Consider the following 18055-nt stretch of genomic DNA (forward strand, 5'->3'; position numbering starts at 1 on the left):
CTCTTATACACCAGCTCCACCACTGACCTTCCTGCAATAAGTATAAATCCCATCCCAGCAGCCCAAGACAACATGGATGCTATCAGGGCTTTATTTCAGCTGGAACTCACTGGAACTCAGGTACAGCACCTCTCAGGTGGGCACCATTGCCATTATAAGAGAACAGGGGAGTTCTGGCACCTCTTTTCCCAGAAAAAAATAGCATTGGTTGCAAAGTATTGAGCCTGGCACTGAAAACAGACATGCTGCCAGCCACAGAACTGTTATATCTCAAAGAGGGTTGTTTATTTGTTTGTTTATTTATGGGGCGGGAGGAATCATGTTAAGACCTTTCTTTTTTAAGAAAGAGAGCCAAGTTTGTATTTATTTTCCATAAATAATGCAAAAGTAGCATCAAATTCATTTAAGGGAAGCCAATCCTCCCGCTAAACCGACTGTTAATCCTTTGGCACCTCTGAAAATAGCAAGTAAATCCCCTGTTTCCCAGTCACTTTACCTAATTAGCCAATCTACTTCTGAAATATATTTCTCTTAGCTGTCCTAATCCGCAAGTGGAACAGATGGTGAAGGTTTTATTTGAGGCTAATTATTCATTAAAATAATACGTGTTCATTTTGCTGAAATATTTTTATTTTTGTTGACTGCATGCAAGCTAGCAAATCCATTAATAAATGAATAAGATTCTTAGCGGGGGTCTTAGATTGGTGTTTTTTGATCCCATTACATTTTACTTGATTTTGATTTTTTATGTACTATATTAATGCTTAATTTTTTATTAAAAAAATAGTATGCTGCTTTTGGATATGGAGTGGGGCAGGGAGGTCAGTGCAATGCAAGCAAACTAGTAGAGCCATTCCAGTGCTCCTGCCCACGTGTTTGCACTGCAACTACCTCCTCACTACCTTGACCCAAAGCAACAGTGGTCCACCTCCATTGTGCCTTCACAGCAACTGGATAACCACTTCTACTGGAATGATAAAAGGTAAAGGGACCCCTGACCATTAGGTCCAGTTGTGACCGACTCTGGGGTTGTGGTGCTCATCTCGCTTTATTGGCCAAGGGAGCCGGCGTACGGCTTCCGGGTCATGTGGCCAGCATGACTAAGCCACTTCTGGTGAACCAGAGCAGCACACGGAAATGCCATTTACCTTCCCGCCGGAGCGGTACCTATTTATCTACTTGCACTTTGACATGCTTTCTAACTGCTAGGTTGGCAGGAGCAGAGACCAAACAACGGGAGCTCACCCCGTCGCAGGGATTCGAACCACCAACCTTCTGATCAGCAAGTCCTAGGCTCTGTGGTTTAACCCACAGCACCACCTGTGTCCCTATACTGAAATGATATCCATCAACAAAATCACATAGGATACCCCTGGAAATCAGAATCTAGTGGTTGAGGACAAATGGGATCATTTACTACAAGTGTGGTAGTTAATTTATATGACACATTGGCAGGAAAGTTGTAGGTATCACATTATGGTGAGGTGTTGTCATCCCCCCCCCCATGTGCAGAGAATCAATGAAGTCCAGTCTGGGCATTCAATCTTCAAGTTATTAGAAATGCATAAGGGAGATGAGCACATTAGTTCCACTCCCTCAGTCCCTGTCCATGCCATCACCCTTGAGATAGAAGTCTGAACATCTGCAGCAGAGGACCAACTTCTGAGGAAGAATGGGAGGACTGACATCACATGCGTGACATTGTGAGCATGGCGTCCCGACATTGCGTACATGATGTCAGGACATTGGAGAGCCAGGGGGAGGAGCCAAACACATCAACAGCCTGGTTTCAGTGGCCACCAGCTCCTCCTGCTGCTGCCACCACCAGAGAGGAACTGCTTCCCCACTCCTTCCTCTCTGTGGCAGGAGGAGGAGGAGAAGGAGCTGGCCACTGAAGCCGCACTGGTCCCAGCTCCATTCTTGAACTCCTCTGTCCCTTTTGAACATTGGGGGGACGGGCTCCCTCCCAAAAATATTGGGGCCCCCAAAAAAGGACTCAGCCTCTAGGACAGCGGTTCTCAACCTGTGGGTCTCCAGATGTTGTTGGACTACAACTCCCATCATCCCTGACCACTGGCCATGCTGGCTAGGAATGATGGGAGTTGTAGTCCAACAACATCTGGGGACCCACGGGTTGAGAAACACTGCTCTAGGAGATAGTGTCCTTGACCTGTAGCAAGGGGCCATCTCTTCCCCTGGATGTTCTCAGCACAATTTAGAACCTTAATCTTCCCAGGGTTCCAAACAAAAGGTGATGAAACTGGTGATGGAAGTAGACTTACCTCTACTCTCCCTTTCATCTCTTGAGCCTTGAATGTCTGAAGAGGACTCTAGAAGGAGGAGTTTCTAGCTTTGTCACCTAGGTTGGAATACTTTAGCAACAGGGAGTTTAATGTAAAGTTCATTGAGATGGAGGGCCATTGAAGTGAGAAAATATTTACATGTCAAATGGACTGCTACAAATAAGCCTTTAATTTAAAATTAAAGTAGTAGCTGTTAAAAGTTAATTACAGATGATTAAGAAAAGCACATTAGTTAGCAGAGGAACTATGCTGAATCCTGCTCTCCTTACTGTTATCTCAGAATTACACAGGGAATAAAGTGAACATTTCTTGATTAAAAATTGATGGGTTTAATGATAATGCTCGCAAAGAAACTGCCAATCGCTAATTCGAATTATATGCATCATGAGATCTAGTTATCAAAATACACAAAGTTCTGTTCTCATAAACATTCTGCTTGAAATCAGCCTAAGTCAGGCGAATGGAACAAACTCCACTTTAGGGTGGAAACAGTTGACTAGGAAACATCATGGTACCTGCATGACAAAGGAACATAGGAAGCTGCCTTCTGCTTGATCAATCTGGTGCAGTCCTGTCCGCATTGATTGACAGGGTCTTTCCAGGATTTTAGACTGAATCTCCCCACCCCCATCTCTACCTACAAATGCTAGAAATTGAAAGTGGGACCTTTGGCAGTTTCCCCAAAATACAACTTTAAGTGAAAGCTATCACAACAGGAAGATATGGGAACATTTGACTTTCAGCCACATGATAAACTCACCCCAGCAATACAACCCATGCCACTTTTGCTGGATGGGAAAATGATGGAATAACCTTGCTGAGTGATAAGTAGTAACACAGCTGCTTCTCTGGCTCCTTACACCCAGCGTGTGCCTCTGTATTTGTTCTCTTCATATGGAAGTTCCACTTAGCTTTGGTGGATGTGAACCATGGTAGCAAAGTGGAACTTTTATATCTACAGGAGAAAACACACTTGTGACTATCAGGTTTGGGGGACAAAAACCATCCATTCTTTGCAAGCTTCCCCAATGATCTGGTTGGCTGCTCCTGAAAACCGAACGCTTAAAGATAGGAACAACAGGTCCAAGAGCCAAATATGGCCCTCCACACCTCTCAATCAGGCCCTCAGAATTCACCCCAGGCTACGCCTCTCACTGACCCTGCTTTGCCACACAAATGCTTTTGTCTGGATGGAATGTTTCCTTGAATTTGATAATGCCTCTTGCTTGGCTGGAGGCCTGGAAGATAGAGAGGGGTGTACAATACAGCCTACTGTACACAAGCAAAATTCTGAATTCATTGCTCCACCCACTTTTCCTCTGGTTCCACCCACCAGTGACATGTGACCCTCAGAAGACCACTCAGCCCAAAGTGTGGAACGTAGAAGGGATGGAAAGGTGCATGACCCTAAGTTCCCCTCCTGTGATTCCAAGTCACACATGATATGAGGAAGACCCTTTTCCAAGAGGTCAATTAAAACTTGAGCCTCTTTCCAAATGGAGTACCATTGACAGTTTTAAGCAAGCATATGTTCATTGCAATTTAATTTGATATTTTTGTTTTATGTGTGGTTTATTTAAAAAAAATTATCTGCCCCCAAACCCTGAGAAGGTTTGTGATGGGCATTGAACTACATGCACACCTGAGTATATATATATGAGACATTTATTTTGTTCCAATAAGGCAAGATTCACACTTGGAGAATAACAACACATTGTTTTCCGTTTAGGCTTCTCTTTTCTGCCTCTCTTTTAATGAGGCTGTTGCCTCCCACTATTTTATGTATTTGCCCTTGTTAATGTTCAGCTGTTACTTCTGCAGCCTTCCCTTCATAGTTTTCTTTTGGGCTATTGGTGTTGCCCTGAGATCTGCAAAGATGCCTTTAGCTATTCAGATCCTTCGGGAAATACTTTGGCCCTCCCCTTGAATGGGAAGACTCCACGTGATGCAATTTGTGCCTCCTTTTCCCGCCAAGTTTATCGTAGGGCCCTCTCTCCTGCCCTACTACAGCAAACCTGCCTCTGGGTCTTCCTGCGCTCCTGCATCTCTCTGAACAATCATACCAGCCTTTAGTGAAACTTTCTTGAGAGATTCTGTGTTCTGGAGGAAAATATGATCTCTCTCTGGAGCTAGGCAGGAAGGTTTGACTGTATACTCTGGCTGGCACACCCTTGCAATACAATGGGTCATCGTACCTGTATCTCTCGCAGTCTTGTCTATAGTAAAGGTATCTCCAGCCTGGCTCACTGGGGACCCTGTTTCTCAAATAATCATAGTCTTTGCTCCTTTGTTTTCTAAAGTGAGTTGAACTCTGAGACTTGGACTTGCTTATGTCTCTAGCCACAAAGCCCTCGCTTCTTAATGGCAGGCTGCTCCTTAATAGTAAGCTCATATCTCTTGATTTGGACTTTCTTGGCTCTCTTCTAAGTCTCTTGTCCCTGGAATAGTTTGAATGGTGCTTTCCTTCATGTGGATGCCTTGCTCTTCCCCTTCCTCCATGTTTTTCCTTGGGGGAAGAATAGCCTTCTTCAAAATTGTATTCCATATCCCTCAAAGTGCACTTTTTAAAGACACCCTTTCGGCCTGGAGACAATGTTGCGTGCCTCTCTGAAGATGAGCTTTTCGAGTGACCTATGGGGAAATCCAGATCTTTCCATTTGGTTGCTTCTTCCTTTGCAGAGTTGTGCACAGCCACCAGGCTAACAACATCATCATCATTAAAGCTAAATGCATTGTAATCTCCAGATCCTAAGACATTTGGAGAATTCTTAGAGACTTCAGTGTGCTTTGAGCTTTGGGCATGGACAGGACGCAGTTCCCCCAAACCCTCATCTTCCTCTCTGCATTGATGAGACTGGGGGTGAGATAATGATCCAACTGTTTGTGTTTTTTTACCAATCTTGATCTTCATAAAGCTGTCTGGTGTCCGTCTCCCTTTTTCGGTATCACTGTTGGACAAGTCCTCCAAATCGTTTCCTTCATCATTCGCGTGGGATATTCCGTCTGTTCCAGCAAACGCATCAGTTAGATCTTTCTGTGAAGTAGAGTGCAAGCATCCTGTGTTCCTGTCCTCTACGTCACCATCAGTTTTGGGTGCCTCTTCATTATCATGCTCAACATCTGAAGATGCGGAAGAGACGGAAGAGTTAGAATCTTCCTGCGTGAAAGCAGGACAGGCATATGAGGAATTCCAGTCGTACTTCTTCAAGTTGAAGGGGGACTGCACAAAACTGATGAACTCATGCAGGAAGTGGGCTGTGAATTGACGCAAGTGAGGCCGTAGCAGGTCCTCAAAGTCCTTGCTTTGCAGATCATGCTGAGTCATGTTGTTGAGGATAAAGTTCAGTAATGTATGAATCAGTGGCCTCTGATTGCCACACAAGACTTTTAATTCTCGTTTCAGCCATGGAATCAATCTGTCAAAGCATCTTGGGTTTCTTCTGAATAATTCTGCTGAAGGAGTTCGGTTGAACTCTGGATTTTTAGTGGTTTGGACCTGGATGCCAGCATGGTATAGAGCTTTCCTGAAATGAATTACAGCTTGGGTTTTAAATTTCCCAAGGCTGATGACTTCTATATTAGCGTCTTTCTTTGTGACTGTGAACTGTTTCATGAGCTGGTAAAGATCCTTCTCTCTCTGAGACTGTGTTCCTTTAACTTCCTCATCCAATATGCCATTGTCAGGGGGTGATGCAGGTCTTTGGGTGGAAGCTGATGTGTGACCTTCCCCACAACCAGAAAGGGAGGCTCCCTTCAAAGGCAGAACATATTCACACAATGCACCTCTGGTGTTTACAGTGTGGAAAAAAGAATAGAAATGCTCCTTGCACAGTGGGCATATTACTTTCTTCCTTGACCACTTCTGGATACAGTCAAAGCAGAACCTGTGATTGCAAGGGTTCAAGTAAGTTGGGTCTCGGATTCTTTCCAAGCACATGGCACATTTTGAGTTTTTAGCTGTATCTGTTGGCATTCTCCTACCTAAAGAACCCCCACTTGAGGGTCTAAGGCCAGTTCTTGGCTTACATTCCTTATTCGGGGGTCTCATGATCTGAAAGAAAGCACACAGAAGACTTAACTTAGGCAACAGAACACATACTCCCCCTACCGTAGAAATCTGATCGTTCCCCAATGCTATTGGAACCTAGACTAAAGAATAAATTGGGCTGGATCAAACATAAATGAGGGGGGGAAATGGAGGGCATCGGCTTGGAGAATGCTGCTTTGCACTAAGCAAGTCAAAAAATGCACTTCTTCCCTATATCCCCCACCTTCCATTGCCCCCAATTCACTTCTGCTCACCTCTTCCAAGTTATTATTTCTACAAAGGTACTTGGTTTCAGCTCATTGTTCTCTTTCCCATGGAGACAAGGTTCAATTTGAGTAAACAGAACACACTGAACGTTCTAGCTGTGAGCTCACTATTCAGGCAGACAAAGGATCTTTTTTTCAATCCTTGCATAAGATGGTGCTTATGAACCCATTGAAGGCGGTGGGCTTTAAACATCTGAACTATGAACAGAATTGCAGCCTTACCTATTAGGACCCCTGTTTAACTTATTGCTAGCATGTTTGGGCCACAGTCAACCTGACACTCCTGCCATTGCATTTGCACTGCACTAACCTTCATGCAGCTTGCCAGTAAGCACCGGTAACTCAGGAGGTCAGGTGAACGCAGCCACTCCACCATGCCATCCACTACTGGAAGTCTTCATGCTTGAAGTGCCTGTTCTGTATTTCAGTTCTTGCCTGTGCTATGTTGCTTCAGACCTCAGGAGAGGGGATGCTGGTGCAGGAAAAGGTCATGACAATTGTGGGCTCCTTCCATCTGACCTTGGCCTTCAAGCTCTATCAAATAACTTGGGAAATGAGCCATTCTTCAGCAACTCTCATCTGGCTTGTTTTAGAAGGTGCCAATCTGTTACTCCTAGGGCCGAAAACTCCAAATCTTGTCAGTTGGTTTAATTAAACACGACACCCTGTTTGCATTTGGTGAAAGTGGTTACTACTTAGCATACTGGCTCTCAGAGACAAGATCATTTTTTTCCAAATGTGCCTTCAACAGAGTATTCCTGCTTCAGCTATGATGGATATTCGTGATCCACCTAATTTCCCTCATAATAAGTAGGTTTAAGAAATACAATCATCTGACTAAATTTCAAAGCTGCCATGGTTATTTGGGGACAGACCTTGTAACTTTAACTAACAACAATGCTTGTGGCGTGCAGATCATATGTCACCCTAAAATGATATTTCTGGATTTGGGTTACAGTGTAGGTCCAAGTGTCTCAGCTGCAAAAAAAATTGCTTAAAGCACAGATTTCAGGAATAACTTGAAAAGTCATTGGCCTCTCTCAGCACTCTAAAGTTAAGCATGAGTCCTCCTTTTGGACCATCTGGGGGTGGGGTAAGTGAAACTTTTCAAGGGGGAAGCTAAGGGAAGGGAGGAAGACATTTAGGCCAACCTTTAAAAGAGCCACAAAGGCAAAAAGGAGCCTAAGCCAGCATTAAAACATTGGTCCATGCCAGGTTTTACTAAATTAAGGTGCTAGACTATAACTCCCATCATTCTTGACCATTGGCCATGCTGGCTGGGGCTGATGGGAACGGCATCTGAAGGACATCATGTTGTCTACACCTTATGAGGTTGTGCAGGGTAGATTGTTCCTGTCCAGTGAATTTTCTGATGAACCCACACAAAACAGAGGGAGAGTAATAGTCTTGATTCCCTCAATGAGAGAAGCAAAGTTACAGGGAACCAGGCAGAGGGCCTTCTTGGTAGTGGTGCCCACCCTGTGGAACGCCCTCCCATTAGATGCCAAAGAAATAAACAACTATATGACAGTTAGAAGACATCTGAAGGCAGCCCTGTTTAGGGAAATTTTTAATGACTGGTGTTTTAATGTATGTATAACCTTCTGTTGGAAGCCGCCCAGAGTGGCTGGGGAGGGCCAGCCAGATGGGTGGGGTAGAAATAAATTATTGTTATTATTATTATTATTATTATTATTATTATTATTATTATTATTATTATTACTATTAGAAAACATTTATACAGTAATTTAATAGAAATTGTTTATTCAGGGTTCATAATTCACCCCAAAATAGCTGTCCTCTGCTGTCCCTCAAAATAATAATAATAATAATAATAATAATAATTTATTATTTGTACCCCGCCCATCTGGCTGGGTTTCCCCAGCCACTCTGGGCGGCTTCCATAAAAACCAGGAATACACTAAAATATCACAGATTAAAAACTTCCCTGAACAGGGCTGCCTTAAGATGTCTTCTGAATGTAAGGTAGTTATTTATCACTTTGACATCTGATTGGAGGGCGTTCCACAAGGCGGGTGCCACTACCGAGAAGGCCCTCTGCCTGGTTCCCTGTAGCTTTGCTTCTCGTAATGAGGGAACCGCCAGAAGGCCCTCGGCGCTGGACCTCAGCGTCCGGGCAGAACAATGGGGGTGGAGACGCTCCTTCAGGTATACTGGGCCGAGGCCGTTTAGGGCTTTAAAGGTCAACACCAGCACTTTGAATTGTGCTCGGAAACGTACTGGGAGCCAATGTAGGTCTTTCAAGACCGGTGTTATGTGGTCTCGGCGGCTGCCCCCAGTCACCAGTCTAGCTGCCGCATTCTGGATTAGTTGTAGTTTCCGAGTCACCTTCAAAGGTAGCCCCACGTAGAGCGCATTGCAGTAGTCCAAGCGGGAGATAACTAGAGCATGCACCACTCTGGCGAGACAGTCCGCGGGCAGGTAGGGTCTCAGCCTGTGTACCAGGTGGAGTTGGTAGACAGCTGCCCTGGATACAGAATTGACCTGCGCCTCCATGGACAGCTGTGAGTCCAAAATGACTCCCAGGCTGCGCACCTGGTCCATCAGGGGCACAGTTACCCCATTCAGGACCAGGGAGTCCCCCACACCAGCCCGCCCCCTGTCCCCCAAAAACAGTACTTCTGTCTTGTCAGGATTCAACCTCAATCCATTAGCCGCCATCCATCCTCCAACCGCCTCCAGGCACTCACACAGGACCTTCACCGCCTTCACTGGTTCTGATTGAAAGAGAGGTAGAGCTGGGTATCATCTGCATACTGATGGACACCCAGTCCAAACCCCCTGATGATCTCTCCCAGTGGCTTCATATAGATGTTAAAAAGCATGGGGGAGAGGACGGAACCCTGAGGCACCCCACAAGTGAGGGCCCAGGGGTCTGAACACTCATCCCCCACCACCACTTTCTGAACACGGCCCAGGAGGAAGGAGCGAAACCACTGTATAACAGTGCCCCCAGCTCCCAGCCCCCCTAGACGGTCCAGAAGGATGTTATGGTCGATTGTATCAAATGCCGCTGAGAGATCCAGCAGAACTAGGAAACAACTAGTTTGCTTGTGTGGTTTAAACATGATAGTAGCTCCACTCTCTAATAAATAAAACAAATAACTAATTAATTAAGATTCTGTCAAATTTCTATTCATCATTCTTTTTTGCTCCCTATACATTGTCTCCTGTAATTGTTTAGATACCGGTAAGTATTTTGGTTATCAGTGTTTTGCTTCCGATTCAACACCAGATTTCTTTTATCATTCATTCAACTCATTTTTTTTTTCATATATATGAATTTATTGGTTTGAGCATAACATGTATAACCCCATTAAGAGAACAACTTAAGTTCCCTTGTGGGTTATTGGACTGATTTTCCTGATGTGTAAATCAAGGTCTTCTGATAAATGAAAAAAATCCACCCTTCCTCTTGGTATCAGAACCACTTGGTGTGTCTTCTGCAGAGGAGTGCAGTTCTGTAGAGCTACCCTTTTCTTCATCTTGCCATGCCATCTGACCAGTGTCATTAGTTTCTCTTGTTTTCAACTCTATGTGCTCAATAACCAAAATGTCTTCTGCTTTGGGTTGAAGCACCTCAATAACAATGATCTCCTCTCCTTTGTGATGGATCAGCTTGGTGCTTACCATGTCCTTTTGTTGCAATGGTGTCTGATCCGTGCTATCAGACGCCTCTTGCTCTTGAGATGGAACCTGCAAAGCATCAAACACTCGATTACTGCTAGCAGTCTGGCCAACATTAGAGATAGCTGTACTTGGACTATGAGTGCTGCCACCAAAGCTATGACTGTTTAAGGCATTCTGCTTGTTTACTGGCTCTTCTTCTTCATCAATATCATCTATTGTTTGATGTGCACTCTCCATACAATTGGGGATGGCTTTGCTTAGCAATGGCATACTCTCTTCTATCTCGTTGAGGACACGTTCATGTAATGGGCAGTGCCTATTGTGTGACCCTAAATGTGCATCAGCTTGGAAAAATACGTGCATGTTGTCCTGACTTCTTACAAGTGCTCCATCTGAGGACCCAAAAGGAAGGAAAAACTCATCCAGAGTCTGGCTGGAACTGGAACTGGTTGCTCCTTGTATTTCGTCATCCCAAGTTCCTTCCTCATTACTTGTCACTGATTCTCTATCTTCCCCTTCATTCTCATCAGAGTCTTCAGTTTCCTCCTCCTCCTCCTCTTCTGAAGATGATGTAGTAAATGATGAATTGGACTGGAACCCATCATCATGGATAGGAAAGGGAATGTCGTAAGTGGCTCTCCAGTCATAGGCCTTAATGTTGAAAGGGGAGCGAGCAAAATTGATGAATTCATGCAAGAAATGATTGGTGTAGTGGAGTAAATGAGGCTGCACAATGTCAGCAAAAGCTTGGCTGTCCAGATCAAAGATAGTTATGTTGTTCAATATGATATGCTGTATGTTGTTGATCAAGGATGCATGTGTACCACAGAGGACTCTCAGTTCACGCTTCAACCAGGGAACCAACCTGTTAAGACGGACAGGGTTCCTGTGGAAAAAATCAGCTGATATATCCCTATAAAAACCTCCACTCTGGACGTTCCTGACACGTGCTCCAGACCGATAAAGGCCCCGCCTGAACTTAATTGTAACCTGCTCTCGGATTTGCCCAAGGGAGATGCCTCCTGGATGGGATGACCTCCTTATTCCAAGCTGTCTCATCAGCTCATCAAGTGTTCTCATCCTACCTTCGGAGTATCCTTCATACAAGATCCCATTGTCTGGCAGCGACTCAGGTCGGTGATCTGGCCTCTCCCCACACAGGCCATAGGATGCATTTTCAAAGGGGATAATGTACTCTTCAAAATCAGTGTCGGAATTTATGGTGTGAAAGAAAGAGTGGAAATGTTGTTTACAGAGTGGGCATTCTGCTTTCCTTTCTGACCACTCCAAGATGCAAACAAAACAGAATCTATGGAAGCAGGGATTTAAGAAGGCCACGTTCCTTATTCTTTCCAGGCAGATAGGACACCTTGAGTCAGAAGGTCCATCTGTTCCTTGGGCACTGTTCTCATTCCCTGAGCCATTCACAGATGAAAAGCTGTTGTCAGAAGTAGGCTCTTCACTGGATGATGCCATAATCTAATAAATAAGGAGAAAAAGACAAGCTCAGGCAATCAAAAAAAGAGAAAGTCATAGAGAAAACTGTCCCTTAATCAAAAATTGACACAGGACCTAATTATGAAGAAATGTGCTATTTTGGTTTGGTTTCTTGTGTGTGATAACCTTGATGGATTCAACAATAAAACTGATCTGAATTGCAAGGGTGTTATCTCTTGCACATTTATGATGCTTCTTCAAACTAAAATAAAATGCAACTCTGTCAGGCAATTTGGTCTCATATATTGACTTCTGATGTCATAGCACAAGTAGCTATTTGCTCTGCTAAAGGTATATCTTAAGGTAGGGATGGGGGAAGACCTTCATGTGATATTGGCCTACAACTCCCATCATCCCTGAGCATTGGCTATGCTGGTTGGGGTTGAGTTGGGAATTGGAGTCTAGCAACATTTAGAAGGCCACTCTACCTCGCCCACCATAAGGAATGACTCAGTTATTATCTGCATTAATTTTGAAGTGTAAAAATCCTTTATATTTGTTTACTTTAAAATTATACCTACATGGTATGGGGACTAGTGGCAGGGCAACAAAACTGGATTTTGCAAGTCCTTATAGCTGCCAAGAAATTTATGCTTCAAGCATGGGAAGAAAAACATGCACCATTTATTATGCAATGGTCTGAGGGTCTTACCCAGGGGTAGGCAACCTAAGGCCCAGGGGCTGGATGTGGCCCAATCACCTTCTTAATCTGGCCTGTGGACAGTCCAGGAATCAGAGTGTTTTTACATGAGTAGAATGTGTCCTTTTATTTAAAATGCATCTCTGGGTTATTTGTGGGGCATAGGAATCCTTCATTTCTCCCCCCCCCCCAAAAAATATAGTCCAGCCCACCACATGGTCTGAGGGACGGTGGACTGGCCCATAGCTGGAAAAGGTTGCTGACCCCTGGTCTTACCACTCACCTTTACAGTGGGATAGGAGAGCTGAAAGGAGACCCTTTGGTTTCATATAGTACATGAGTAGATGATTCTAAAAAGTCCAGAACACAATTTTTCACGGCCCTCTAGCAGCTATGGTGGCTCATTTACTAGAAGTAATGTATTTAGTGTTAACTCTGGACATTTATACTCAATATTGACCAAACTAAGCCTCCTAGTTGCTAGAGGGCTGTGAAAATATGTGTCCCGGGCTTTTTAGACTTGTCTACCCATGTATGATTTGAATATGGTGCATTGGTTGCCAGATGCAAAATATATTGGCATTATTTCCAGCTCTTCTATCCTACTATTACTACATTTTAACATATTTCTTAAAAATTATCGATTTCATCTGGATATCTATCAGAACATTTGGATGGCATATATTGACATAGGTTTAAACTGAGACGGATGCATTAGCGGCCGTTGTCTTATTAATGTGAGCTGATGTGTGTTTTCCTCGGATTTCATTCCCCCCTTCCTTCTTGTTAAACTTGCTATAAAAAACAATTATTTGTTATTTATTTAATTGACTCATAGAACCTTTGCCTCTCTTCTCAAAGCATAACATAAGACCCCCAATCATATGATCCATACCAGAGAATGGCTGCCACTGGAAAGTACTCAAAATGGAGACAGGTAACAATTACCAGCTGCGCAGTGCAGTTTTTATCATGCCACTGATACTGAATATAATTGGCCATTTGCAGTGGTCTTGTGACACCAGTCAATTTACACAAAGCTCACCGTGCACCAGTTGCAATGATATTACCAATAGATTTCAATTTCACTTTTGATTTCATGCAGTCTTTACATTCACAGATCTGAACTTTCAAGGGAGTATCCTATATGCTCTGTCAACCAAAAGGAGGTGATGTGAATAGGCAGTTGTCATGCTTGGGAACTAGAGGTATATCCTGTTAAAAGGAACAGATCTGTAGCTTGGGAATACTCCTTGATTCAAAGCTGCTGCTGGAGGTCCAGTCAGTGGCGGAGGAACCCTCTCTGGCACCTGGGGTGGGACGCTTCGGGGCGGGACGAACCACCCGGCAGCACATGCACGACATCTGTATGGACTGCACATGCATGGAATCCTGTATGGACTGCACACGTGCAGCATCCCGTACGGACTGTGCATACATGGCAGCCCGTATAGTCGCTGTGTGAGAGGCAGCCTGTATGGATGCATGGCGCGTGCAAGCAGCAGCCCGTACAGACAGCACGCGAATGGCAGCTCATACGGACTGCATACACGTGGCACCCTGTACGGTCGCTGTGCAAGAGGCAGCCCATACAGATGCCCATATGGATGGCGTGCATGAGTGGCAGCCCGTATGGATGCCAAGCGAGCGGCGCCCATACTGACTGTGTGCGCATTCTCAGCCACTCTACAGCTGGAGGGAGGTAGTGGGCCATCTTGCCACCCCCCCATAGTGGTACCCAGGGTGGCCCGCCCCCTCCACACATACCCTTCATATGCCCCTGGGTCCAGGAAGTCTTGGTGATGAGGAGGGCTTATGCACAGTTAGGAATGGCTCACCAGATATGACCATTGCTCAGTGAGCATGGCCTGGTGTCTAATGACATCTCCTTTGAATGATGGCATTCCTTTTTAAGCGAGACTGTGCTTGGATGTGCTGCAAATGTGGGAATGAACTAGAAGACATAGACTTGGCCAAGGTGACTTCAGATATTTAGGGCTGAGGCAATACTCATACAAGACCTTTCTTCCAATCTCACATCTTTAACTACTTTATTATAGCAGTTCTTAGGATCACCAGATTCACAAAGAAAAACAGCTAAGCCCAACCAACGAGTCTGCAAAAGTCTTACCTAGAGATATGTGCTAAATTTTTGTTTCCTTCTTGCCTAGTATCTCTTTTTCACTCCACTCTGAGGTCGTCTCCAGCCTCCTTTTCTCCTCATGTCTCTGCCTCTCCCTTAAGGAGCCATGTCTCTTGAACAGCTTGGGATAAGCAACATTCTGGCAGGGAATTTTAATGATGTCATAATCATAGACTCAAAAAGGCCCAGCTCATAATGCTGCCTCTGCTGTTGGGCCTTACCTATGAAAAGATGACATCAAGCAGCTATTCTAGTTATACTGTAACAACAAACAGCTTAAAGATGAATTGGAGGAAATATGCTTCATAGGATGAGATTCATATCTTCAGATACAGTGGTACCTCAGGTTACAAACGCTTCAGGTTACAGATGCTTCAGGTTACAGACTCCGCTAACCCAGAAAAAGTTCTCGGATTAAGAACTTGGCTTCAGGATGAGAACAGAAATCACACAGCGGCGGTGCAGTGGCAGCGGAAGGCCCCATTAACTAAAGTGGTACCTCAGGTTAAGAACGGTTTCAGGTTAAGAACGAACCTCCGAAATGAATTAAGTTCTTAACCCGAGGTACCACTGCAGTATGTATCTCAACTACCCATATAATAGATACAGTGTTTCTTTTCACAGAAAGTGTAACTTGTTGGGGGTGCAGACCTAATTGGTGTCCGTACTCAGAACATATCCTTCAGGTGTGTCAATAGTGTATCAAAAAGCTTGCTCTAGAATTGGATCTAGCAACGTTACTGGTGTGTACAAAGAATATACAAGTACTATCTAAGAAATGGTTGGTGGTAATTGTGGTTTAATTGGTATCTTTGGTGTCATAAATCACCTTGTAATCTTTATACTTTCAGAGAAAACTGGTAGATAAAAATAGGACACCTTTTTTCAGGCAGTCATTCCATGGAACAGCCTAATATGACTTCCCTCTGTATAGACTTGATATTTCTAACCTCTGAACCTTGTTAGAAAAATTTATTTCTACTTGATCAAATTAATAATGGAATCACAAGAGAGGCATTTGAGAGGCAATGTACCTGCCACAGTCCTAATGAAACTCATATCTGCCTGGTTGCTTAAATTTAGACATTTTTATGCCATTTCATTATTAAAAGAATAAGATTCCAAAGCCAGGGCTTAATTTCTTCCTTAGTTCAATCAATTATGTTTATAATACCAAAAGAGTTGGTATTTGATAACTTTAGTCATTCAGATTAATGAATTCTTTTAGCAATGACTCCATACAGGACACCAGGAAACCAGAGTTTATTTACTTGTTTTATTAATGGACTAAAGACCAACACACAATTCTAAGAAGTTGTGAAGTTTCACATGTCTTAAGGAAAATTCAGCTTGCAGAATTCATACAAAGAAACGTACAAAGCCAAGCTTGTCTTCATTGTTCCACCCACTTTAGGTTTTCCCAACTTCTAAAGAAAAAATATTGATTCCTGAATGGGACTCCTGAGCCTGCAGCTCTCAGAAGAGTTTCATAACCCCAAAGCCATTCCTGAAGCCAGGGAGAACATATTACGTGTACTGTAACAGCAGAGAAGGCATCTGGAAGACAGCTCCCTAGACACCTGTCTGTTGGAACAGTCAACATAGACGAAGAACATCTGGATTCAAACATTATCTTAAGCGCATTATGTGTGATGAACTGCATTGGTGTATAGCTCAACTATTTGTGTACATATGTACAGAGATTGCACACTTGTTAAAGGTAACATGTGAGCCCTCCTAGAAACTGGGATGAAACCAGCCAACACATGCAGCATGGAAATATTTTGTCCATCTCTACTTGTCAGCATAGGTGGAGGTGGGGAAGGGAAAACCCACAAGAATCTCAATTTAAAAGCTTAGCAATAAATGATTTGGCACCTCACATCATGCAAAAGCCTGACACAGAAACCTGAAGCTGACTTTCACAACATGGGATGTGAGCAGAAGCACTGAAATGAAAAGCAATATGTTGGCGCCAGTGGAGCCTGGCAGTTTCTATTATCGCTGACTTTCAAACTGGTAGAGACTTTTGCCTACATGATGAAATGACAATTCAAAGCAAACTTTGGAATAGGGTATATTCAGACTCTGAGGTGAAACAAATCATGGGAATTTGAGCGAAGGCTATTTCCTGCCACATGCAGAGTGAACATTTGAAACCATTAAAGGTTCACAAGCTGCCATTGATGGAGGAACCATCAAAGTACACGGCAAGTGAAGGGGTAATCTCAGCTGCCCTACTTTCCCCCAAGGTGACCGAAAGGCCACCAATCAATATTTGATGGTATTTGACAATAAAGATGCAATATTTGAAAGTATCTGATGTAGAATATATAGTACTTGACATATTGCTGTTGCTGTTGGCAATGGGACAACAGCAATTGCTGCTGTTGTTGGGAGACAATGGAAGGTGTGTTGTATTGCACGTGGGGCAGATGAAGGTGTCCGATTTTGCTGCTACAGGTCCTCCTAGCAGTCAATCCTCCTCTGGTCACTGCTATGGATACACAACCTGTCTGTCTCCAGGCACTGCGATCATCTGGCAAGGGATTCCATACAGCGAGGTTAATGTTGTCAGCTTTCATGCCATGTTTGTAGACAGAGTTGGTCTGCCAACAGGCCTAGGGCCTGAAGCCAGTTTCCTGTAGAGCATATCCTTGGAGATCCTGCCATCTTCTCTTCTGTGTACATGGCCAAGGCAGCATAGACATTGCTCAGACAGAAGCCTCAGTGTTTTCCACATGTGTCGTGTCAGAAAGATTTCTGGGCATCACATGACAGGACAGAGTCCAAAGAAAGATGTACTCTCCCAAGCCCACAGTCGCAGCATGTCATATAGCAAATAATGAGCAGCTCTTGATAGCAACATGGTTAGCAATAGGATGCCCACCGTGTGGCAAATAACATTTGGAAGTAGCAGACATGCGGCAGTCAACAGATGCCTTTACAAGACAGTAGGTGTGCAATGGAAATAAAGATGGCTGACCTGGAATAAGGTTAAGGTAAAGGTACCCCTGACCATTAGGTCCAGTCGTGACCGACTCTGGGGTTGCGGCGCTCATCTCGCTTTACTGGCCGAGGGAGCTGGTATACAGGTTCTGGGTCATGTGGCCAGCATGACTAAGCTGCTTCTGGTGAACCAGAACAGCGCACGGAAAAGCTTTCCTGCCGGAGCGGTACCTATTTATCTACTTTCATTTTGACGTGCTTTCAAACTGCTAGGTTGGCAGGAGCAGGGACCGAGCAATGGGAGCTCATCCTGTTGCGGGGATTCGAACCACTGACATTTTGATCGGCAAGTCCTAGGCCCTGTGGTTTAACCCATGGCTTTGTAAATTGCATATTTTCTTTCATTTGTTCAAACAGAACAGGAACATTTCAAGTTTGAAATCCTATGCTTGCTTGTCTGGAAATAAACCCCAATTAGTTTGATGGAATTTTATTTTATATGAGAGAGCATTGTATTTCAGCGAAACTCCAAGTTTGGAAGATGAGAAGCTGTTTGGG

The 18055-nt window shown here is 44.1% G+C and overlaps 2 protein-coding genes and 1 long non-coding RNA gene across 4 annotated transcripts; 1 reads left to right on the top strand and 2 right to left on the bottom strand.

Annotated features, from left to right (window-relative positions):
- Window positions 1-3950: 3950 nt before the first annotated feature.
- On the bottom strand, window positions 3951-6703 carry LOC309360521 (uncharacterized protein). 2 transcript variants are annotated; one of them, XM_081895075.1, is made up of 2 exons: window positions 6606-6703; window positions 3951-6354 (listed from the first exon to the last, which is right to left on the bottom strand). In XM_081895075.1, the coding sequence occupies exon 2, from the start codon at window positions 6349-6351 to the stop codon at window positions 4186-4188; it is 2166 nt and encodes a 721-aa protein (XP_081751201.1). In that variant the 5' UTR covers window positions 6352-6354; window positions 6606-6703; the 3' UTR covers window positions 3951-4185. The 2 variants fall into 2 exon arrangements, with proteins under 2 accessions (XP_081751201.1, XP_081751202.1); XM_081895076.1 differs by lacking the exon at window positions 6606-6703 and adding an exon at window positions 6575-6595.
- Window positions 6704-9899: 3196 nt separating this feature from the next.
- Window positions 9900-14687, bottom strand: LOC309359922 (E3 ubiquitin-protein ligase Topors-like). The gene is made up of 2 exons (XM_081894335.1): window positions 14537-14687; window positions 9900-11747 (listed from the first exon to the last, which is right to left on the bottom strand). The coding sequence occupies exon 2, from the start codon at window positions 11742-11744 to the stop codon at window positions 10014-10016; it is 1731 nt and encodes a 576-aa protein (XP_081750461.1). The 5' UTR covers window positions 11745-11747; window positions 14537-14687; the 3' UTR covers window positions 9900-10013.
- A 75-nt stretch (window positions 14688-14762) lies between these two features.
- LOC309360432 lies at window positions 14763-16866 on the top strand. Its single transcript, XR_014164143.1, has 2 exons — window positions 14763-14885; window positions 15963-16866. It is a non-coding gene; the product is annotated as an uncharacterized lncRNA (long non-coding RNA).
- Window positions 16867-18055: the final 1189 nt, after the last annotated feature.

The sequence above is a fragment of the Podarcis melisellensis genome (assembly GCF_964234715.1).
Source record: "Podarcis melisellensis genome assembly, chromosome: 17".
Lineage (NCBI taxonomy): Eukaryota > Metazoa > Chordata > Lepidosauria > Squamata > Lacertidae > Podarcis > Podarcis melisellensis.

Bases quoted from the DNA above. Each gene is read 5' to 3' on its own strand.
- LOC309360521 (XM_081895075.1), bottom strand. From the start codon at position 6,351: ATGAGACCCCCGAATAAGGAATGTAAGCCAAGAACTGGCCTTAGACCC.
- LOC309359922 (XM_081894335.1), bottom strand. From the start codon at position 11,744: ATGGCATCATCCAGTGAAGAGCCTACTTCTGACAACAGCTTTTCATCT.